The 25,332-nt window shown below is 41.1% G+C and overlaps 1 protein-coding gene across 1 annotated transcript in view; it reads left to right on the top strand.

The window, feature by feature from the left end:
- The window catches only part of nr5a2 (nuclear receptor subfamily 5, group A, member 2), a 64,891-nt gene that overhangs the window by 8,830 nt on the left and 30,729 nt on the right, over positions 1-25,332 (top strand). Inside the window, exon 4 of the mRNA XM_020641566.3 lies at positions 6,094-6,806. Coding sequence (XP_020497222.2) covers positions 6,094-6,806 — 713 coding nt within the window. The remainder of the gene's footprint in view (positions 1-6,093; positions 6,807-25,332) is intronic.

The following is a 25,332-nucleotide window of genomic DNA, read 5'->3' as shown; positions in this document are numbered from 1 at the left end:
TGAGATTTCCACCTTAAAAAATGCTTCATACCTGCTCTGACATAATGATTGCCTGTATGAAAGGCGAAGATGATATTTATTTTAACATTTTAACAATGAACATCTCAGTAATATCTACTCATGAAAATGTAAACCCAGAACTTTGTCAAGTGAAACCTTTAATTTCTTCCACCACGTTGAAGTCCAGCAATGATTATTAGTATTTGAGACGGGGTCAGGGGGAGTTGGGGGGTATCCGGTAGCGACGCTGCACTTAAACTTGCCAGACAGGGTAATGGATAAAATATTAAACTTGGCGGCAGGGAGAGAATAGTAATGGTGATACGTTTGGCCGGTCGCTACGAAGCCTCTTTGTTTGATTTGAACGTGGCTCAGGAGCTTGTTCAAACACGGCTGTCTAGAAGTGACAGAAAAGTTCATCCAATGCTCAAAAATAATATTTAAAATCAATTCATTCTACACACATAATTTGGGACATTTATTCCGAAATCTCTAATTTCGGAATAAAGCAACCTGAAGGTTATCTTCAGCAAGCGTGAGATAGAGGATTTGAACTGTAGTAGTCATTCATTTGCTCTAATTTTTGTACTATTTGCTATCTTTTTGTGAGATAAGTTATTGTTATTCATACAGTTTAAGTCTAATTTTATAACAGAATTGTAAACACTTTTGTAATTTAATCCAAATTAAAATTCCCAAAGCTCCTGACATGCCGACACACAGTTGTGAAAAGTTAATGTGCAAAAGAAACAAGACCCTATGAGGGTGAAAGTCGAGCAAAGACAGCCTAACTAAAATCTTTCCAGAGGCTTCCTCTCCCTCTACCTGCCATGTGCCGTGTAATTAATTGCTGTTAATTGTGAATGGCCGCTGGGCACAGTGTCCCGGCCTGTCATTTTCCAGCTGACATGGAGGGGAGGGGGCTGGGTGTTTTGACTAGTTTTGCTGGCGGTATAGCTTTCAGCTCGGGGGCACTATGGGCCCCGCAGCACTCTGTCAGGGGCCAGAGGCTGCGGTGGGCGACCCCTGTCACGACCAGTAAAGTCTTCCCGTACATAAAAAGCTGACACCCCTCAACACACACATGCAGCTCTTCCTGGTAAACACATACATTTATTCATGAGGAGCCCAAAAAGGTGGTCAGAGGGCCACAGGCAAGAGGGAGAAGCTGCCGCTTGATCTGAAAAGAAAAGTGTGTTTACAGTCGTGGTTTTAAAGAGGAAAAGGAGGTTTGGGGTCATGTGCTTAGTTATTGCAATCTTTTCATTTCATTACGCAGCAGTTTGCAGCAACATGTGCATTCAGGAAGTCTTGTGAAAAACAAATGTGGACAAAAAAAAAACATGAGGGAAACTTTAAAGTGTGTTTAGTGAGACTATTGATTTTTTTCCTATCTTGTATTGTTCCGTGTACTTCCTGTTTATTAAATGTCTGCCAACCAATGGGTTGCTGTTCGCTGTTTGAAATTTGATGTGACGCTGGTATCTGTAAAGATGTGTGTGTGTGTTTGGGTGTGCTTCTAATGTTTAGAGCGGAGAAATGGCAGAGTGACATAAACAGTGTTGTTACATGTGTATCTGCCCATCCCAACACAGTGAGATCACTTTGAGTGTTTGTTACTGAAAACAACACAAAAATAAATGTAAACCAAAGTTGGCCATTGCATGGTGAAAGAAAACCCTTCATAGGGTTATCATAATCTGGAGTCAAGATGAATACATCCAACTGTGCATTCAATATGTGTTTTTTAAAATACTGCATATAACCTCGACCATTATGTTTAACCATCTGTGAGAGTGAAGAGCAACTGTCCCACTAATTATTGCCAAATTAATCTAAGTGATCAATAACCTAAAATGTTATTGGTTTATAAAATGTGTCAGTCTCATATTAGATATCTTGTTTTTCGTCATGAAATTATAAAAAGTGAATATTTTTTCCTTTTGGAAAATGCATTGGCTTCATTCAATTAATCCATCATAATTTATATAATAAGCTATTTTTAGGGGCTGACAGCGCATTGTACCATAAACAACATTGAATGTGAGAAATATATGAATATAATATAATATAATATAATAAACACGCAGGTATAGCCTGCACATAGCAAGCTGTTTTATAAAGAAAAGCCTGCACTGTAACTTCTCAGTCAGTGTTGAGTCATTGAGAAAAATGATGAAGTCCACATTCAAATAAGGTTTAACCCACGAGCACATCGCTCACAAAAGCTGATGGACCATGCCGTAACCGAATAGCTCCCACTGGTATGATTTTCTTTTTATGCTCGCTAAGAGTTACCTTGCATTATATGCTTCAGTGAACTGCCTAATATTTCCCTCACTTATGAATCCCCTTAAAGCCCGGATGTAACAGGATGCAAAAACTGTATTTGAAAATAACCTCAGAAAATTAGTTAATGACAGTCATATCATTAAACTGTTCGCAATAAATTATAATTTAACTCACTAACAGCAACCGCTAGATAAATCATAAATTATTTTTTATTGATTTTATAAATCAGGTATCAAATCTTCAATATAGCCCTTCAGCAAAAATTAGCGACACCACTTGACTGTTAGTATATTCCTCCCTGTAGCTCTATCCCTCTTCCTCCACTTTTTATTTCCTCCCTGTCTCCATCTTTCTCCCCTTGATTTGTCTTCCATCAGCCTCCCAGTACCTGCAGTAGAAGCCGGGGAGCTGTCCCATTACTTATGCATAGGTATCATAGGTATTCATGTGTGTGCATGGGATAGGGCGCATCCGGAGCAGGGGCCGGGGCCCCGACATGACAAACAGGGTGTCAGCAAGCCTCCGCGGGACCCATTAATATGCCGGCGGGCGACAGGGATCCTCACCTACGCACGCTTAATATTCCTGTATATTAAACAACCATAAATCAGAGGGTATAAGCGCTGAGGGCTGTGAGTGTGTGTGTGTGTGTGTGTGTGTGTGTGTGTGTGTGTGTGTGTGTGTGTGTGTGTGTGTGTGTGTGAGTGTTTATGTGCATAGAAATTGTGTGTTTTCAGGTTGTGTATGTCTGTATGTGTTATAATATGTTTGAAATGTTGTGAACACAGGGTACTGGAGACTTTTGGGAAAGAGGAACAGGGTTTAGGTTGGGTCAGTTTGTGGATTTATGGATGTATGTGTGCCTGAGTGTGCTTTGTGTGAAAGAAACAGTAAGTCAGGGCAATTCAGAGTGGACGACAGTGTCAGCCTTTTAGCCTTTCAGCCTGGTTTTAGCTCTCAAGCCTCACTGCTAACCCACAATAGCCCCCAGCTCATTGCCTATTCACATAACTTCTATTTAAACTAATTAATTTTATATATTCGCTTTATGTTTTTTTTTTAAAACTGATTAGAGAACAACCAGTGATGTGTTTTTAACCCTCATGCATCGTTATGGACATTTTTTTCCTTAAGAGGGACTTAAGAGGGTAATAAATTAAACTGATGCCTGAGGGTTAAACAATTCTTGACAATCAAGCAGAGTGTCCAGCACTTAAAACAACATTTTCTTTGATTTTCTGTTAAAAAAGTTTTTGTATCTGTCTGCCTTCTGTGTCTGTATCTGCAGCAGTGATGGCTGTCGCTTTCAGGGCAATTATTCAGTTTATGCCACAAACCACAAACATGAAACACTAAATACGTCACTCTCTTGGCACTACAGACAGACCTATGAGTTTAGGTCAGTAACAAACCCCCTTTAGGACAAGTTATTCGGTAACTGCTGTGTTTATTAACCTATAAAACATTTGCAAGAAATGATTGATACTTTACAACTTCAAAGTTGTAAAACTTTTCCTTACATTTTTTCTGGATGAAATGGTTGTCTTCTAAAGTTACATGGTCATACGATGACTTTGACAATTTAAGCTCAATGCTCCAGATAACCCCTTAAATAGCTCTCCTCCTCAGTCAAACACACACATGCACTTCCCTCCCTAAACCTCCCCCTCAAATATTAATGTATTTTACATGTATGCAAATCACCTTGTTTAATTAGAAACACTCTGTGTGTGCCTCTAAGTGTGTGTGTGTGTGTGTGTGTGTGTGCGGTACACCCCCTCCAATCCTGATTTTCATGATATGATGTTGGTGTCCGAGGAGACAGGCGAGAAGGCAGTGAGGCCTAATTCTGTTTTCCCAGTAGGGTTTACTATTAGTTTCTCAGCTCGTTAATGACGCTGTTGTGCAGAAATCATTAATAGTTAAATTTGCTCTACAATAATGTATAATAGATACGTTTGACGGCTCCTTATTATTTTGATCAATTTTTCAATGCAAGTAATATTCTTGAGCCTTCTTAAGTGAGCACTGAAGTTGACCCCAAGCATGTTGGGTAATGATTGTGTGTGTATGAGAATGTCTGTGTGTGTATATCACTGTGTATAAATTACATACCATTTGAGCCATCTCCAAGGAGGTGATGCTTCCGGCCATCTCTCTTTGAGATAGGAACCCATGTGTGATGCACTCCATATTGGTCATTGTGATTTTTGTGTGCGTGTGTGTGTGTGTGTGTGTATTTAGTTTAATATTATATCACAGTGAGTATGTGTGTTAAAGAGTGTATTTTCAGGTGTGTTTGTGTGTCTTTCCTCTTGGTTCCTCTTGCTCAGATCAGTGACAGACATTTTTGTGACGGAGGTCATTAAAATAACTCCCAAGGCAGTGAGTAGTGTGTGTGTGTGTGTGTGTGTGTGTGTGTGTGTGTGTTATATATGTGTGCCTGCCCCTCTACACCCCAAAACTCAGACCCCCTATCCTGCCCTCTCTGTATCTTGACTATTATATATCACATTGGTATTTGTGTTTTAATGTTGCGTGGTCTCCCAGACGCTTGCTTGCTCGTTGCACGCTGGGCTTTTCGAGCCCAGTCAGAGTAAGAGGTAATTAAGTATGAATAATTAACACCAGTTACCCCCGACTGGGAGACAGCAGAGCAGCTTCCCCATGGCAGCAGCTGGCCAGATCACACACGGTCCTCATAGCCCTCCACTTTGTGCCCGGCTCGTTCATTAGAAATACCCACAGCACAGACTCGTTGTGATCCTCACCACAGGATCGTGCACAGAGAGGGGGAGACAGGGGGCATCAAGGGTATGTTTGGTCCATCTGAAACAAAAAATCTTATTGTCAGCCTGTGGAGCAGAAAATGTTTCTGTTAATGGACAGTGGCATTTTAAAGCTATTAGATATTGCAGAATCAAATTGCATTCATTAAAAAGGAAAACATCAATTTGGAAATGTAAATTTACATTTTCTGAGTCTTTCCCAGTATCTAGTGTTTGAGCTGTGTGTTTCCTGAGTGGTAGACAGAGATAGCCAGCTGTACAATGATCATTCAGCAGAGCAGGTCATAGAAGTTTGCGTCTCTAGTCAATGAGTAACGACACTATCTGTAAGACCTGTGGGGTTTCGGAGTCAACAGGTAAATGTCAAGTGTAATCACCACAGGAATACTTTTGCCCTACATACAAGTTTCAAAACACAATGCTTAGTCCATATACATGCTGGAAGCAATGCTGTAGTATTACTAAGATAAAGAGGATTGCATCTGTAAGAGTGTTGGATGTTTTTGTTTTCTTTCTTAAGAAATCAGGCATCTGCTATACTTGACAAAAGTGTTTTTTGTTTTACGGTTTTAAAACTGTTTTTTTTTTTTTTACATGTGGGGATTTTCATTGTAGATGAAAACTCTTCAAATAAATCAATAAGTTATCAATAAGGTACTCTTCAGAATGGTTCATTTGATAGTGGTGCCCCTGTATGAGCCGACAGACCATGAAAAAGAAAATCACCTATTTGTATATTTTATATATAATAAAATATACAATATATAATATTTTTTATCACTTTTATCAATTTTAAGATTAGGCAATTGAATTTATTGCATGCTGGCAGAAAGATCCTCTGCATCCTATTTCACTTAGCAGTGAGTATAATTTTAGGCAGCTAAAATAAAGCAGAACGAGATTTTCAAAAATGAGCACTGTCAAGACTGTGCAACATGTAAGAGTTTTTGTAACATTTCCTCTTCTTTTCTTTCTTTGTCTCCTTTGTTATCCCTCATTGTCTGTCTTTCAGCTGTGCGGGCAGACCGCATGCGTGGCGGTCGTAACAAGTTTGGCCCGATGTACAAACGCGACCGGGCCCTGAAGCAGCAGAAGAAGGCGCTGATCCGCGCTAATGGCCTGAAGATCGAGGCCATGACTCAGGTGATGCAAGCCGTGCCCACCGACCTAACCATCTCCTCAGCCATCCAGAACATCCACTCGGCAGCCTCCAAGGGCCTTCCACTGAGCCACCATGCAGGCCACCACACCAGTCACCACCACCACCACCATCACCATCATCACCCCACCGCACTGCCCCCCACAGACTACGACCGCAGCCCCTTTGTCACCTCCCCAGTAAGCATGGCGATGCCCCCACACGCTGGCAGCCTGCAGGGCTACCAGGCGGCCTACGGACACTTCCAAGGTACGCGCACCATCAAATCCGAGTACCCAGACCCATACACCAGCTCGCCAGAGTCCATCATGGGCTACGCCTATGTTGATGCCTACCAGTCAGGCTCCCCGCCCAGCTTCCCTCACCTCATCGTAGAGCTGCTTAAGTGTGAGCCAGACGAGCCGCAGGTGCAGGCCAAGATCCTGGCCTACCTGCAGCAGGAGCAGGCCAGCCGAGGCAAACACGAGAAACTCAACACCTTCGGCCTCATGTGCAAGATGGCAGACCAGACACTCTTCTCCATCGTGGAGTGGGCACGCAGCAGCATCTTCTTCCGAGAGCTCAAGGTAGGTTTGCATGAACAGCGTATTTTGAAAACCAGTTTCACATACATATGCTCAATGGTCATATTTCCAGGGACCATATTAAACTCACAGAGTTTGTGGTGTATTATAAAAGAGAAGAAAGTCCACTTGCGGTCGCGGTAGATCGGCAAATCAACGCAAGGCGTAAACCTATCCCACTAGTCTTTCTTTAACTCTAACCAGAGGCTTTTATGTGTAAACTGACCAAAGATCTATGTATGAACATAACAACATGTTAGATAAGAAGCAAACAGTTAGTACCATGTTATTCTGCATTATATGACACATTTAACTTGTGAATCTTGATAGCGCTGGTGTTTGAAAAACTTCATTTTATTAGTGAATTGAGGGAAAGGTTTTTCTTTTTCAAAATCTAGTGTTCACGATTTTGGCCATTAATCACATTAGCAATGATTAAATAATACGATTTGAGCTTGAGTCTATCAGCAGTTACTCTTTGAGCCTTTAATGAATTATCCTGCATTTTGTTTCAATGCCAAGTCTTTCACTATGCTGTCATCCATAATTGACAGTACTTTACTCAGTTCACGAACATCATCTGCTCAATCCTTTATCTTCAACAGGCCTTTAATCTTCCTCTTTTTATGCACTGGCTCAACATTAATACAGAGTACACAGGGCTGTCTATTCGTAGCTGCCACTGCTGTCTGTCCCCCTGCCTGATCAATATGCAGCAGCCGCCCGTATTTACCCTGTGTGTGACACATTTTGGCTATGAGTTGTGAAAACTTTGACTATGAGCTTCAGGCACTTTTCGTACTAACGGGGTCTTAGTGTGAGGGTTTTATGTGAACTGAATACAGCCCATCTCCCCTTGAAGTATTCCTCAGATCTAAGTAGGAACCCACTGTGTGATGATGTGAGTTAATGGCCATTAGCATACTAGTCAAACAAAATACAGAGTACGGACCCAAGCACACACAGGATAAAGTCACAATCATGCATGCAGGAACACATGTTTTGCTGAGGGGTGCTGCACACTACAAATGCACGCGCTATGAGCACTTGCTTACACACCTTCAACGCCTTTCTAGTAGCTGTCTATTCCAGTGACAACCTTAGCGACTGCACTGATCAAATGAAATATCTTATCTTCTTTAATATCTTTAAAATAAAGTTAACAATGCTAGTGACAACATATGGCTCTTGAACGAGATCAGCATTTCCCCATATATCTGCAAAGGCGCAAACACTATGCATACAAAACAAAGTGTTCAAGTCTTTTCACAAACGCTGTACATTCGAACCATACCGGTCAAGTCCACACACTTTTCACATACATGACTCATAATGTTTGAAAGCATTTTTTTATTGTTCTTACCCTTATTAACAACTACATCTGCTAAAAACTATTCATCAGTTACACAAAGAGACAAAGAGTTTCTTTTTAAACAGAATGCGTTCTTTATGACTACAAAACCAGGCTGTTAAATGGTCAATTCACTGTTCACGATTGATGGATATTTGAACGATTAAATTATGCAACAATCATTTATAGCCCAAAGTAATTGCAACAATATATAAATATAGAAAATACGTAAATTATGGACTTACTTAGCTAAATTGAAGATGCCGAAAGTGGCCTTTAGGCAGCAAACGCTGGCAGACACACTCGTACAGCCACTTGACGCGGCGTCCTCTTTCTCTTTTTCTAATTTTGTTTTTGTTTTGGGACTTTCAGAATACACAAAAACCTTATATTGTCCTCTGTGACATTGCTTTGCTCCTACCACCAAATGTCTCACCAAGAAAATTCTGACCCGCAGTCGACCCTTTGCCCTTTGACCTGACGTGATGCCGCGATGTTTTCATGTCAGATAAGTTCATTATTTTCGCACAGTATATTGTCGGTGTTGCATAAAATGTTGTTATGATTCTAAAACCACATGTTCGGACAGTAGTCATATTAAAATACTGAATGTTTTACAATTTGCGTTTTTTTCCTCCCTTTGTTGACAGGGGGTGTTGCAGCACCCTCAGCACTCACCCCCCCCCCCCCCCTCCCAAACTGTCAGTTGATTTTCCTTTTTAACAGTTGTAAAATTAAGATTGTTATAGTAATGTGAGATGGATATTCATTACAAGCATCTAAACTAGGTATACAAAATATGCAGTCTTACAGAACATCAACATTTAGCCCGTTAAACAGTGTCCTTCTGGATTTTTTGCACGGTTAATCCCAACTGACAAGAATAACCATTCACAAACGCCTTAGTGTATAAATTGTGATAATTCCTGCTCATTCATCATCGACCCGGAGGGACATTTTCTGGATATGTGTGCGTGCTCACGGCTTTATTTGCTCGGAATGAAGGTTAATGTTTGGAGCGACATGAAAGGTGTTTGATTAGACTGCCTTCACCTGTTTTTCCTCCCGTTGTCTGACTTCTTTTGTCTGTTTGTTTCAACACCTCATCGCCAAAGGCTCAGCTGCATATTCATGGGCCTCGGATTGTTGTAAAAAAATATTCCTCCTAATATTTAATGTTATTGTGTTTTTTTCAAAGGGCAAAATAACACATGAAATAAATGAAATATTAAAAATGGAGCCAATTACAGCACCAACAAGGGTCCTTGAAAAACACATGTTGACATTTAGCACGTGCTGTGTCCCCGCTATTGACATTTTCCAGATCTGTATTTGCATTAAACGCTGGTTCGCGCTACTTAGCACACACATACACACACTCACACACGCAGGCTTGAATAGGGTGTGGCCCAAGCTAATAATTGTGTGTGTTCGCCTATTAACTTTGAATGATCATTTTCGCTCCACATTTCTCACACCCTCGTCCTAATTCAATTATCTCACACACTTGTGTTAGTTACTCCCTGATTTGCTGCTGAATGAAATGTCATTATGTTTGCCTAATGACTACCCACATTACTGGAGCTTAATAGTAATTGTACTGTGTGCCTGTTACAAAGGTAGAAAATGACCTGAGCATAATGCAGGAGAAAGCTTCTTCCTGCATTGAGCTTTTCCCGTTACACACAGCCCATTGGCTTAGGAGCATCTGGGGCGTATTTCACTTAAGTGTGGGAGATAATTGAACCAAACCCCACCTATGCCTTTTTTTTAAAGAGCCATCTAAAGCACAAGAGGGATTGAGAAATAATGTGCTAGCTGTGGCTCTGACAGAATTTCCTACACAATCTACAAACCTCTCTTGTTTCTCATAGCACGGCGATCCGGCCGAGCAAGGCTTAGTGATAGCAGTGATAATAATTAAGCAATACATTTTTTATTATGAATATAGCCCCAAAATCACAAGAAGAGTCATTACAATGTACATAAAAAGCAGGTTTAGACCATCCACTTTGTCATATAATTTACAGATACCCAACAGTAACTAATCCATGTTGAGCAAGCATTGGGAAACAGAGGCAGAAACCTTAAGCCTAACCAGACTTATTTAGTAGTAGTTACTTAGTGGCTTTGAGATACAAAAAGTGAGAGGACGAGAGAAAAACAAACAGACAGAAAGACAGAGTGATGTAAAACAATTAAAGCAACAATAAACAGACTGAAAGTAGCAATGCCAAAAAGAATGGTAGAAAATGTGTAATACTAGCCATAAAAACTATAATAACAATGTAAGTTTGACTGATAACAATATGTGTAGCTTTGCAATTCAAGCAGGTCCACAGCAGCAATAATAACTAAATAAGCTAAATTTGAGCTAAACAATCATACAGTATATGTTAATTGTCTGTTGCAATCCAAAACTGGTGAGGGCTTGTTTATACTGTGAGCTTGTTGGTGTCGATTTTGCAAGCCCTACAACAAATTACATTGGAATATACACCCATGACATAAAGACTGTAGCTCTTTGCTTTTGTGTGTGTGTGTGTTCATAAAACACATACACGTCTCTTAAAAGGTGTACAAACATTCCAATTCTGTGGAGCATGACAAACAAGTGATGGGAAATGTATTTCCACTGATGCTTAAAACAATGTATACACTTGTTTTACTTCAGGTGTGGGTCCCATTGTGTTAACTTATAATTGTAAGTGAAGTTATAGTGAATATGTAATATTTTTTAATCTGCCTGACCTCTGGTGCCTCCAGCGTATGCGGATCTGATTCCAAGATGTGAGGTTGTGCATGCGACAAGAGAGACAGGAAGCAGAGTTGAATAAAAACTTTGTCACAGGATCTGTGTGGCGCTGTAGGAAGCTATAAATACGCTTCATCTCACACACACAGACACACACACACACACATTACCACATTAAGACACAGACAGCGTGCACACATAACGCACAGCCCCTCTCACTATTATTAGCTCCGTAAGAACAAAAGAATTTCTCCGGTAATAGAGCCAAGCTGGGAGGGTGTGAGCGAGGCGTCTGCCAAAAAAAGTGTTTAAAGATTTAGTTTCCATAAGTTGGCCTCGGTCACGGGACTCATAAATATTTAGCCATTAGGAGAACCTTCTAAAGAGCTCTCCCCATTCTTCTCCAACGCCGCACACTGCCTCTCTCGTCCCCCCCCCCCCACCTCGTCTTTCTGGGAATGATGCATGACGTGAGTTTATTTCTAACACCTTGGATCCCAGAAGTTGGGGTGGGCCCTTACTGCCAACCTTTCCCAATTTTGATTGGTTTAACACGTCGAAAAATAGGAATAGCCAGGTCTTGTGCACTGGTTTTGAAAGTGGATGAAGGGAAGTTGAGTCATGGCTGAGGTCATAGTAGTTATGGTTATTTAATAAAATGTAAGCAGGTTGAAGACATGTGCGTGTGTGGATATGTATGTTATTATCAAGAAGTTGATGTCTACTTTATTTGCACTTTAGGCTCTTAATTAATGAATGACTGTGCTATAAATGATGTTACAGAAGTAGAATTAAGGCCATTTATATGATGTTTAGAATGGATTGTTATTTATATTATTTATTATATATTGTTAATTTTTACATTATCAATTCCTCATCCATTATGTTAGTGGGTTTGTGTCTATTTTTGAACATATGGCGGTATCTGAGTGAGTTCTAAGGGGGGAGAAGCACATGTGTTTGTCTCTCAGTAGCACAGGGCTTCCACCCCCCTTCAACCCTTCCCCTCCCCTCATCTGTCCTGCAATGAACCCCTCTACCCGCCCCGCTGCCAACCACCAAACCCGCAACTTTGGATGTCAAGGGACAAATCCACTTGAATAGACTTTTTAATAATATAGAATCTCAGCTTTTTAGTATTGCTGTTTAGTGGTTAAAAACAGATTCAATACTTTTTTTTTTTTTTTTTTTTGCAGCCAAATTGATGCTGTGTTTTGGAAGTATTTTTATCTTTCAGAAGGAATCTAGGGAAATGTTTGAATTCTCAGACTATGATGCAGTATGAAGTTTGGGACTACATTTCATAATTAAGATAGACAAATGCATTGAACACCACATATTCATTTTGAAAAACAATTTACACCGGTTAAGCAACATTATTAATAAGTTTACATAACGTCTACTTTTGCTGACCTCTCAAACCAGTCAAATGGCATGCTGTCTTTTAACATGGAAATTCAAATTTGCATTACTTAAGTTGCATAAAAACAAGAGCACAGTAAATACTGGCACATCTGATAAACACAGAAAAGTACTAAGAGAACACGTACAATTAAATTGGATTAAACTGAATTTTCCCCTTACAGATAAAACGATAATGAGATACGTGAGAGTTTGTTCTATACAATAGTAATTGTTATATAACTAAATGATCAAAGCTTTTAATTAAAACAATGCCATGCTTTCTCAGTGAAATCTGGAAACAGAGACTACTTAAGAGCAGCTCTTCTAGTGTTCCTGTTTGTGCTGAACATGAGAGTGGACAACTGTTTGTCTGCCAGTGTTTGAATATGTGTGTTTACCACTGTGTGTGTGTGTGGGAGTGTGTGTCTAGGGGTGACTCATACTGTCGCCTGCCCAATGCTACACTCTCCTCCATTGTTCCAGCCTCTGCAAACACAATAAGAGGGAGAATTTAGCAGGGCAAACGGGACTATTGATGATTCATGTGTTTATATCATACCTTCCCTAGTTGTACTCCCTTAACTACGACCAACGACCCAACACGCAAACACCCTTTAATAAAAGGATGTGTGTACGGTGTTGGAACACTGTGCCCCTTTGTGTGCCATGTCAACACACAACAAACAGAGGCTGATGAAATATCGGAAGTGACCAGGTTTGGAAAGAGTTTTAAGTGATCTAATATTTTCAGGCTGCTACAGTTTAGCCTTATTACAGTAGAGTGAAGAAATACAATCTCAGATATGAACATGAATCATGAACATTCAGTGTGGTATGCTTTCCAGGAGTTATTTCTGATGGCGTCTTTTTTTTAATGTCTCCCATTAAGCCTCACTGTTTCATGATATATACTAATCAGGTGGACATTAATTTCCCAGAATGCCTTTCAACAACTATAAGGAAAGAAAAGATCAGACATATATGCAATGAGCATGTAGATACCAAGTCAGTTAGTTTTTGCTACTTGATGCGTCACTATACTAACAGCCAGTTAGTGTTTCTGGCTGTTAACTGTAAGATGGAAAGAAAAAGAAAAAGTTTTCAGTTGTCTTCTTTTAAGATAGTGACACCCAACCCTGCAGCCGCTTTTGTAGCAAAATATTATTTTGACGGACGGGGCTGGGGTATGTTTGGAAAATATGTTTCACTGCAAGTGTGTGCTAATTAATGAGGTCTGATAACTCTGAAAAATCAGTTAACTGAACAAACCTTAAAGAAATCAAATCATTGTTGGCCTGCATTTGCATCCAAAAAAAGTTGAATACTCTGGAAACCAAACAATTTTAAGTAATACAGAAACAGTGTTTGCAAGATTAGTCTTTGTTGCAATACACCAAAAAACATCACTTTTCCATTTTTAGGAATCTTTATTATTTTGTCTAAATCTTGACAGCTGTAAGACAACAGTGTGTGACTCGGATTCGCAGTAGTGATTCTGCATTAAATGCTAAAGATGACATGATTTTTGGAGTCTGTCTAAAGTAAAACGGACTGTAACTGTATCTACATACTTAGTCTGTCCACCTGATAAAAGCATAGTATGAAGTAAAATAGCCGTGACATTTTGAAATGTGGCTTCTCTGTTTATTTTAGGCGTCCTGGGACAGTTTTTTAGGGGGGTTCAGACAGGTTTCTGTGCTTCTCTGTCTCTTTCATTTTTTTTTCAGTTTCGTCTCTCTGTGTGTAGCAGGAATGGCAAAAGCAGAACTGAGAGCCATTAAGTTGAGGAGGAACTGTATTAGAAGTCTTGTTCCCTGGGAAAGCTCCCAGCTGAGACGGGGCGGCCATATTGGATAAACAGATGGCCGGGGAGAGGAAAGGACAGGCGAGGAGAAAAAGAGGTGAAACAAAGAGGGGAGATGAGAGAGGAGACGAGTAGAGGAGGAATGTAGAGAGAGCGGAGGAGAGGAAAGAACAGGAAAGAACAGGAAATAACAATGAGGAAGAGGTAAGGGCGGAACATGTAAAAGGTGACATGATTAAGGAGAGGAGAAACAGATGAAAGCAGATAGAAAAAGAGCAAAAGAGCTGGACAGAGGTGAGATCATGTATGTCAAACATGGACCAAGACAGCGATTATGTAGTCGTGTTTTATCCTTGATCATATCAGGGTCAAAAATATTTAATCACAAAACTAACTCTTTGACTGAACACAGATTTAACTCGTAAACTGTGCTCACACCACGTTTGGAAAGACTTCCTCTCATGCGACCCCTTTTCTTTTATCTTCAGCTTTTGACTTTTCCATAACCAGCCAAGGCAGAACGACACAGCTAATAAGAATAATCACTTTTTGAGACAAAAGTTTGATAGTTGTGCTAATGAGGAGGCTGACTATCAAATTTGAAATGATAAAGACATTGAGTCTAAATTCACAGTCAAACAGTGAGTTAAACTAAAGTGCATTTCCTATTTAAATTCAATAAAAGCAATTTCTTCATCAATAAGGTCTTTTATTCATTACATACGTTTTTTAATGAAGACAAATTAAATATTTATTTTCAATTTGAATATAACTTTTTTTTTTAATTGTGTTCGGTTGGCATTCAAAATACTAATCTTTCTTTTTAAATTGAATAAGCCACCACAATGGCACAGTGTTGTTTTATGGGGAAGTAAATAAAACAACGCAAATTCGGTTAAAATTTTGTTTTGTTAATTTGAGCTGCGTTTTTATAGGTTAAAGGAATGCGTTTTTATAGGTTAAAGGACACAAATCATTGCTCTGTTCCATCCCTTTTATGGTCTGATTAATCCTCTTAGGTCATTCAACTCAAATTTGAAAAGTCTAAAAAAAAAAAAAGAAAAACTAAAATGGCAAAAATGCGAAACAACCTCAAAACACAACACAAGCATTAGAATTATTTAGAGCACGGACTGCTTCTCCAACAGTTCATTCCTCTCCTCTTAAGCGTCTGTCTGTCTGTCAATCACTCGGTATGACAGATCCCTCGGGTGCTGCAGGAGGGGCGGCTGATGTTCACATCTCACACCTGAATATTCTCCACTTATAGATTTACCTGAGTGAATAATGTAAGGTCCTCTGATGCCCCACTCTGCCTTGCTGCATAATCTCACCCCCCTCACCTCCCCTCCATCTACATCAATAAATATTACATGAATTTACTTTGGTGAAATTATATTTACACCACCCTCCTGCCCTGTTCAGACTAGAAGGTCTTTTTTTTTTTTTTTTTTTTTTTTTTTACATTCTTAGTTTTCCTGCTCATTCACGCACACATACACATACCTTGTTTATTCCATGACCTATCCAGGAGCAGTTTAGTTTCAAGGTGCATGCATGCAAGTGTGTGTGTGTGTGTGTGTGAGTGTGTTTGTATTATAGAAGGAGGGGGAGAATTTCCTCTGCCCTGCTTTGACCGCTGAAGCACCTTTTCTTTTTTTTCTTCACACCTCATAACTGAGTGGAAATTAATAAGCCGTTTTAGGCATGATCTGTGAACCCCGGGAAGTATATCTATGAAGCTTCCCCATTACACACACACACAGATTCAGAGCCGTAAAGGCTGTGATGTCTGTCTTGTCATAGAGGTCAACAGTTCCCCCTCGCAACAACCTCCCCTCCCCAACACCCCAATCCTGACAAACTGCAAGCGTGATGGGGTTGGCGCCTGCATGCAGTTGGCAGAGATTTGTAACCGTGTCCCTGGTCCATTGCATTTGAATTATTCGGCAGGTTGTGATGCCTCCCCTAACAAACACACACACACACACAAAACATAGAAAGCTTGCTTTACTTTTGGTGGTAGGAAAGGTGTCGAAAAGGATTAGTAAGGAAAAGAGGAAACAGGAAAGGGAGTGGAGTTTAAATTAGATACCGAAGACGTAAGGACATGCAAAGAGAAAAGGAAGATTGAAACTTTGAGAGAAAGAGAAGCCGATTAAAAGATGCAGAGTGAGTGGTTTACCATGAGAGGGAGCGAGGAAGGGACAAAGTCAGATCGAGTGAGAGACAGAAAGAGAGCGATCGATTTGGGCAAATAGAGTGGGAAGTTAGAAATAAAAACGATAGAGACAGAAGGCAAACAGAAGAGGACATATCAAAGGACAGAATGGAGGAAACGAGGAAGAGTGGAAGGAAAGATGAACAAAGGCTGTAAGAGGCAACGACCAAGGGCAAGAGAAGGAGGAGGAAGAATAGAGGGCGCAAAGTGAAGGACAACAAGGAAGGGTGTTAGTAGGGGGTGAAAAGAGGACTGTAGGTTGGGGGGTGGGGGGTGGGGGGGGGGGGTATAAGGGGGGGAACAGGTGGAAGGTTAATGGGCCTGGAGCGGATCCACCAGACGCTCTTGGGCTTGATATATGGGCGCAGAGCCCGGCGCGGGGCGTAGGTTTTCAAAGATATATTATTTCATTTGAGGAGCAGCACCATTCTGGCCGACAACCCCACCCACCCTCACCCCCCACTTCCACCAACAACCCCCCCCCCCCCCCCCAGCCCAGCATTTGTCCGATGATAGATGACACGCCCCCCTCCCTCACCCTGACAGACACGCACAAATACATATACAGTATTGTCCTCTTCTTACACGTGTGCGTAAGGGCAGTTTGTCCTGATACTTCCGTACAATGTTTTGTTGGTATAACCAAGAGACTCTTCTAAATTGCAATTGATTCAGCGTCTTTCTTTCTCTCTCTCTCTTTCTTCCTTGATCCTTTCTTCCTTCTTTCGCTAACCCATCCCCTCTGCTGTCTGTCTTTTCACTGAGGCTGCAGGCAGCTCTTATGGCAGCCTGTGTGTTTTTTTAAGTTGCTATTTTAGTGGTAACAATATCTGTTTGATCAGCAGCACAGGGAAGGAGCAGGAGTTCTGGGAGGGAAGGGGTTGCAGGGGAGGGGAGAGTGTGGTGGGAGTTCACAAAGGCCTCTTTTCATTCATAAATTATTGACCATTTTGAAAGATATCACTCACTCTTTTTCATAAATACTGTAAGTTGGCCCTGCAGATTTTTTTTTTTCTTTTGTCAATTCCACCAGTAGATAATGGAAAAAGTCGAATTCTGGATCTGTTTTCAAGACGCAGCATGTGGTCGGTCTGATGTACCTGGAAAGCTACAGATCAGCACTCCTGAATGGGAGCTGTACCTTAGCAACGTACTGGAAAGATGGGTCACTACCAAAACATATAAACTATATACCCAATGTATGTATCTCAGGAGGTTTTGTATTTGGAAATGTCCTTTTTCCACTGTTTGCAACATGGCAAGAATCCAGATAGAATTATATTTCCTGGCATTCACAAAGTCTGCATGTTTGAATTTTGAAGGCATCAATGCTTTTGCCTTTTGACAGCAGATGACCACTGATCTGACAATAATCAAGTTTGCCAAGGTCCTCCTCACGTCCCCTGATGGTTGTAGTCTGAGCTTTAAGACACAGTTTTTCCAAATGCTGGATTGGTCCCGTAGGTTCAACCCCAGGGGACTTCAGGAGGCCGGAAGGAAGAACAGGAAACTTGTTAAAAGAAAAGATTTAAGGTTGCCCGTCCCATAGGAGCGTCAGCCATAAGGGGACAACGGGGGTTGGGAGGTTTTGACATGAGCAAAGTCTGCTCATCTACTTGTTGCTTTGATGAGGGATGAAAGGCTGTCATGAGGTACACGTTTACAGAGCTCCAGGCAATGATGGACTCCACAAAAACGTTTTCTCTTCCTTGTACCTCTTCAGCCTCTCTTAGGAAGGGCTTTCTCTAGACTTCTTGAACATTTAACCTAATATTTCACTCATATGTAGGAATAGGTAATGTAGTACTCTTGCTTATTGAAAGTAGTCAAGGCGCTGTAAAGGGATGGACTTTTGCATGGATCAACCCTCTCCAGCCCAGTAAACCTGCAGAAGAGATGTGTTTTCTATCTGTCTAGCTCTGCCTCATCAACCCACTGGCGTTATAGTGGGGGGGAAAAGCGAAAACAAAAATATTGCCCCCACCCCTTCTGTAGTTTTTCATTTTCAGGCAAGTTAACACAGCCTGATTCGCATTTGTGAGCACTTTGGGCATCCGGCAGAAGAAGAAGCCGGTTTTGTTTAAGTCTTGTTTGAGGATGATCAGGGTAAAAGCCTTTTTTATTGGCAGGTCATGCTGCTTGTTAAGATACTGACACAGGTGACAGGGCTATGCTGTTAGCCTCGGTGGCCCCAAAATGACACAGATGTAGGTGTTTTTTTTTCCGCAAGTTGCCAAGAGTCAGTCAAATCAGCACAGAGCGAGAGGGGAAGTGGGAATGAAAGACAGAGAAAATAAAGAAAACAAAGTGGATATGGAGACTTGATTTAGTTTTCCGGGCCGCTAACAAATCAACTCAACAGCATGCAAACACTTTACACAATTCGGCAAAGTATACAACTTTCTTCCTCCCTCATCCTCTCTGCTATACCGCAGGTATGAGCCATGTCAAATCTACAGTTTGTGCAGGAACCTCTCCAAAGGGCCTCCCATCAGAAAGTCTGCAAGCCAAATAGTAGTGCTCACAGTTTCCTGAAACAAAGGACACATTTAAAAGTAATTCTTGCAAGAAGTATAGTTCTTTGCAGGGTTGGTTTGGTGGCTGAGGGTGCTGATACGTTGTCAGACGGGTGGTAAATATACAGACAGAAGTGCCGGCATTTTGCTTCTAAATAGCTTCCAGCTATAAGGTTTCCTTGAGGTCAGAGGGGACGAGGTGAGGCTGCTGTAGCCTTACGCCGACCCTCAACCTCTAAACTAAACTCACCACACAAAAGTATGCAAACCTGTCAGCTAATTTATCTTACTATTCTGCGCCTGCTTGTGTTGCACTGTCATAAAAGACACAGTATGGAAACCATCAAAGCAGAGATAGCTTCAAAAAGGAGCATCTAATCGAAGAGTTTCACTGTGGATAAAGAAACCAACAGTTGACCGTGATAAATATTCTTAATAGATTGATTTGGGGAAACATATAACCTTTCTTTGCTAACAATGTAGGCACGTTTTTAATAACTCTGAATGGAGCTAAAGTGTCACTGGACAACAGTTAACATGTTGTATGGAGGTTAAGCATTTTGTAGTGTGGAATAATTTAATAGAGTTACTGAAAGGCTGAATCTTGTCTATCTTAAGGAGTTCTACAGGAAGACTACATCAAAAATATTTTGCTCATCTAACTGTATTCTGAAACACAGCACTTCAACTGGCTTACTAATAAAAAAAAAAACAAATAAAAACTAAGTGGTCTGAGCTTCTAATGTTCCGATGTTGCGTGGCCTCAATTATCTGCTTGTAATCCAGTCTGCCTGGAGGTTGTGCCCATGTCTGCCACTTTCGTCACCCGGTTGTCAGCAGTTGTCCCCCAATGTCTATTTCTGATGCTTATTTACAGCTTGTCTATTCTGAACGAGGAGTGGGGAAGCACGGAGGGGGTTGGAGGTCCAGGAGACAATAGATAAGACAGTGGTGGAGCTGAGTCGACAGCTCCCCAGCTAGTTTTACACTTAAAGAGAGGAGGGGTATTTATATTCAGCTGGTAAGGCAGGTTATTGAATTTGCACAGCGATGACTGATGCATGCAGAGTACAGGGGTAACACTAGACATTGTGGTTGTGTTGTGACGACAAGTGAGAAATTTCAATGGGGCCGCACGCCAAACAACAACCCGACCGAGAAGATGGCGTCTCCCCAACCCGGCAAAGTAGGACAAAGACACCTGTTCCTTGTCCCTACTTCTCTTATGGTTTTAATTTGGCCCTTGCTCTACTTATTTCTTTTCCACCAGACCAAGACTTTTTATTACTCTCACACCATTCCCTCTTCCTCACCCCTCAATCTGTCAATCTCTTTCTCCCTTTCTCCCAAAATGCCATAACTGCAAACCTGGCACGAGCCGCGGATAAATGATTCCACACGTGAAATAAAGGCACGACGCTTATTATAGGCATTACAGGCTGCGTTCTTTATGGATTGCACCCTTTCAGAGGGGATAAAAAGAGGCTTTTCAAGCAAGCTGAAACAATGACGAGCAATAAACCAAATATGCTGAAAGGAGACTTGCCGAGAAAGGTGTTGACAACATCGTTAAACGTGTAGAGAAATGAACCAGGGGTGCTGAACAAAAACCAAAAGAGACTCAGTTTCAGGTGGCAAGCCGCAGAGTCACCTTCCCTTTGGCCAAAACATTATAGGCCACATGTTAAACTGCACTCCCCATAAGCAGCAGCAGCACCACTAGAGCCTCATACTGCTGCAGCAGCGCTACATAGAGACATCTTTCTCTTAATACAATTCATTCATGGCAGGTTCTGTCAGATAAAGCTCGGAGATGCACTTCAGGGAGACGCAGGGCTCCATCTGTTCTGCGGCATTGTGGTTTTGATGCAGCGTCTTCCTTGTACTTCAACTGTTTACATATCACACAAACTCCGGAAATGCTCAATTAGTTAATTCAGATATTTAATTTGTGCATCAAGGGATGTGATCCGTATGATCTCTGGAGCTGTGCCATGTTTGGATTCACAGCTGTCTGCTGTGAAATTTACCACCTAACCCCCCTTAAACTCCCCCGATCTAAAAAAAAAAAAAAAAAAGAAAAAAAATCCACACCCATCCCAAGCGCTAATGGGAGTCTGAGTTACCCCCGCTCTCTCAGACAGAAGCATCACTGCATTAGTCTCTGCATTTTAAAACAGCTATGGTCGTCTACGCTGCGTTAAGGTATACTGCATATATGTGTGTGTTTGTGGATGTATGTGTGTAGAAGTGTGTGAGACAGTTAATGAGGAATGTCTGCTGTTCTAAATAATACAAGAGAGGGGAACCTTTAGATTGTCTTCTTTGTTTCCTCTCTTTCTTGTCTTCTCTTCCTCTTAATGTCAGACAGTCTGTCATTGAAAGTCACACAGACACATCCTATTGCACTTAACAGAAGAAAAAAAATCCCTTTTTTTTTTCACAGGACATCTAACAAAGTCAGGACTTTCTTCATAAATATAATGCAGAACTCAACTTTTACCCAACAAACGCTGAGAAATCTGCACAATTTATAGCCATACCTACATGCATACACACTAAGCACCTCTTGTCCTTATATACTGCATCCCCTCCACCTACACTTCACACTCTGCACACAAACACCAAGTCATAAATCGCAGCATTAAGTCAAATAATGATTGCACTGCATTGAAAATTCAATGGCTGGGGCTTAATGTCCATGAATCGCCAGGTAGATTAAGCTCTGGGTGTGTATTTGTGTGTGCTTCATGAGTGTGTAAGGTGCAGGGGGGGGGGGGGTGTTAATGGATCAATAGGAGTTCTATGATCAGTACCTCACAGACAGGAACCTCACAGACAGTCTGCTCACACAACACATATTGCATTTTGGATGGCATGCATTTACACTGTCTGCAAAAAAGAGAGTGGAGTAGCGGGAACGGAGCAGGCTGGAGGCTGCATGTGTGTGTATGTAAGTGTGCTTAAGTGCGCAGGTAAAGATATTACTCTCATGCATTTGTATGTGTGTGTCCGTGTTAGTACGCCTGTTCTAACCTGATTGCATGTGTGTTGGAGTGAAGGAGGAGGAAGGGTTACTTTCGGGAGATGCTGTTCCCTGGGCAGCATCTGTATTAGTGATCTAATGTTCATGTGAATAATTGATTAGGACCTCTCTGTGTTTTTGATAATTAGTTGATAGCTTCTTAGCTCTAAGCCCTAAGATTTCACGTATGTGTGTGTGAGAGAGAGGAAGTATGAGATTGTGTGTATGTGGTTGGGGGTAGGTAGTCCACATCTAAAAGTATCCTGAAAACAATAGCTCTCATAAAGAGAAAAAAAAAAAAGGTTTCCTCTAAGCCATGCACACATGGATTAGCTTTCTTTTGAAATGAGGCAACATTACTTTTTTTTTTTTTTTTCACATAACCTCATTTAATTTTGTAGTCTCTTACCTGTGAACTCTAAAAAAGTAAAGAGAAACTTCAGATGAACAATCTGAGATATTTCATTTCATTTTTCAACATATCCACTTAACAAACCAGCCAAAGCAAACAACAATAAACATTGCATGTATGAAAAGATTTCAATTGATATTCATTTCTAGCCTCTCAGTGGTCCCCTGCCGTATTGATTTTTCTATCTTTCATATGCTTATGCATCAAGTAAAAACAGAATAGGAAAGTTTCAGCACGCTTAGATCATACTCAAATCCCAGCACTGAAGTAGAGGGTTTGTTGCCATCGTCTGCGACCTTGAAAAATAAAGATGGTCTGCTGCAACACACAGACCCATAGAGATACTCTGTTTTTTTATGGTCTCATGCATGCATAGAGTGGTTTCTTACAGATGTGTGTGCGTGTGTGTGTGTGTGTGTGTGTGTGTGTGTTCGGTATGTTTAGCTGGCTTATGTTTACAATATCATGATAAATGCTTTAATCAATCCAAGGATTATTAGATTATCATTAAGCAAATACATTCATACATTGCATCAATGGTTTGTGACAAGAGGCAGCCACAGCATTTCCTGTGTCTTTTTGTGGCCTTACATGACTGCTATGCTGAGGCAGAGCAGGAAGACCTTATTAGAAGGACGTCTTGTTTCCTCTCATCTGGACGAGGCTCAGTACAAAGGGATGCTGTTTAGGATAAAACGTCGTATAAGGGGGCAAAGTAGAAGAAGAGGGCACGTCCAATCACAGGCTGAGTTTTTGTTTTCTCCTTTTAAATGGAAGCTCGGGACAATGGAGAATGTCAGGATGTGACAGCGGACGACAAGATGTAAAGAGATGAGGAGAGGGAGAGGAGCATGGCCAATCAAAAGCGGAGTGTTCACAGGGTCAAAGGTTGATCTCTAGAGTCGGTTAATGTAGTCACCGTGGGAACCGATCAATCTCAGGGCTGCGGCAGTATCGATCAGACGTTGGCACACATGGACACACGCAATAATTATTTTTGACACACACACACACACACACACACACACACACACACACACACACACACACACACACCACCCAGCTTTCATTTACTTTTACAAAGTGCCGTCTGCTCTCAGTCAAACAAAAAGCGACTTTAAATGCATTGTCAGGCGCAGACTCAATCAAAACAGCTCAACTAAGAGGCTGTGGACAAAACTGGGCGACAGAAACTGTTTGAAATTTCAACTGCAAGTAGACAGTAGAAATAAAGTTCTTTCTTTGTCCCAGGCTTGTATTGTAAGAAAGACATTTGTCGAGAAAAAAAATAAAATAAAAAAATGCTTTATGGAGTATTGGTTGCAACCACAAGAATCATCTAAGCAAACTGCTTTCTTTCTGAAGATCCATTTATTCTAAGTAATACCAAAAAGGCTAATTCCTTAAAAGACAATTATAAAACAAAGCCTTTAACCATGGAGCCACAAAAGTGCACTTGATTTAAGGGAATCCAGCCTCCCTGACCAAGAGACGGACTGTATACTTTCTATCTCTTTTGTTACGTTGAAGCCAAACAAAATTCTACAAACTTTACTTTTAAATCCAACATTTAAAGGTATCCTGGCTGGATTTTGTTCCATGTTAGTTTGAGAAAATGAACATAGTCTATAGACACAAGTCCTCCTTGTGACAATGGTGATATTTTGTGAACTCACGCATGTGGCATCTCTATCGCTGGTAAGGGACATAATAAGAGTCTAAGGTTTCTGTGCGCTCAGTCAGGCTTAAACCCACAGGCATTCTGCACTACCTGATACGACGGATTAGAGATACATGCAACCAACAAACAGGTGCCAGTGACATGAAATGTTGATCAGCATGCACACAATGATATATACACCATGTACTGTCACATGTATGGACACATAGCATACATTCACAGTGCAAAACACTGCGAGAAGTACAAAGCTTTCTCTGCATGTCTATTGTTTAAATTCTACGTTTTTTTGTTGGTGTTGATATTAGTTAAAGGTCAATCTGGATGATTAAGATCCTACAGAATGCATACATTTTATCAGTTGAGTTCCCATGTCAGGTGAAATTGCATTTAAACAACATTTCAGAGACACATTCGGCTTTCTTTAATCTTGTCTCACACTCTTGTCTTCTGGCTGGAAAACTCAGTCTCACTCAGTCAGCTTAGCTATCTCTAGTATTATCATTCCTCTCTTCAGCCCCCCTCCCTCTCAGCTAGCAGCTCCACCTGCCACCTGCTCATTTTCCCAGTCTTCTTATCAACTTGACGTCGGTCGGATCGGGGCCCGAATGAACTCTTTGCCACAATAAACAAGAGCTGGTTAGGGGGAAGTGAGGTGTGGGATAAAACTTTTTACTCTCACCCAACTCTGTGTTTGGGAGGAGGCATGACATAGTTTGGAACATGGACACCCAAAGTCCTCCTCTCCCCCACCCATCAGGTCACATAGCTGGGACATCCCAGGGATTTTGTCACTCACTCTGTTGTTTTTTTTCCAATGCATGTAACTCTATTTGTGGCTTTTGAAAGTTATGGCTGCCAAAAAGGATTTGCAGTGGGGATCCGAGAAGCATTCGCTGCTTCATTTAAAACAGATAAAGTCAGTCGCGACTTGTTTTGCCCCTCGTTGGTCTTTTATTAAGAAACTAGGAAAGGAAATAAACAGTTTGGTGGTTAGATTTGATGTCCGTTCAGCAGGGTTCCACATGCCTACGCATGACCACTCCAACCACTCATTGATTTTGGATACATTGATGACCAATTAGTTGAACCGAATCCTATTGTTGGTGATGAAACCGCACACTGAGAGTCTTTTTAATTAAATCACCAAACTAAACTGGAGCAGCACGGCATAATTAAGCGTTTGCGACACTCTGAGAACAACAGGCGCTGTTGTAGGTGAATTAATGCCTGTTCCCAGGTGAATACTGGGCCTGTTTGGCTCAAGGCGAACAGATGCCAAGACAGGACCGCACCAAAGAACGGCTGCTAGAGACACAAAAGCATTGATGTCGGCTTCAAACCTCACCTGTAGTACTCAGAG

This window comes from Labrus bergylta, chromosome 6 (genome assembly GCF_963930695.1).
Source record: "Labrus bergylta chromosome 6, fLabBer1.1, whole genome shotgun sequence".
In the NCBI taxonomy this organism is placed as follows: Eukaryota; Metazoa; Chordata; class Actinopteri; order Labriformes; family Labridae; genus Labrus; species Labrus bergylta.
Note: the sequence above shows the minus strand (reverse complement) of the source record. Positions and strands in the feature narration are given on the sequence as shown.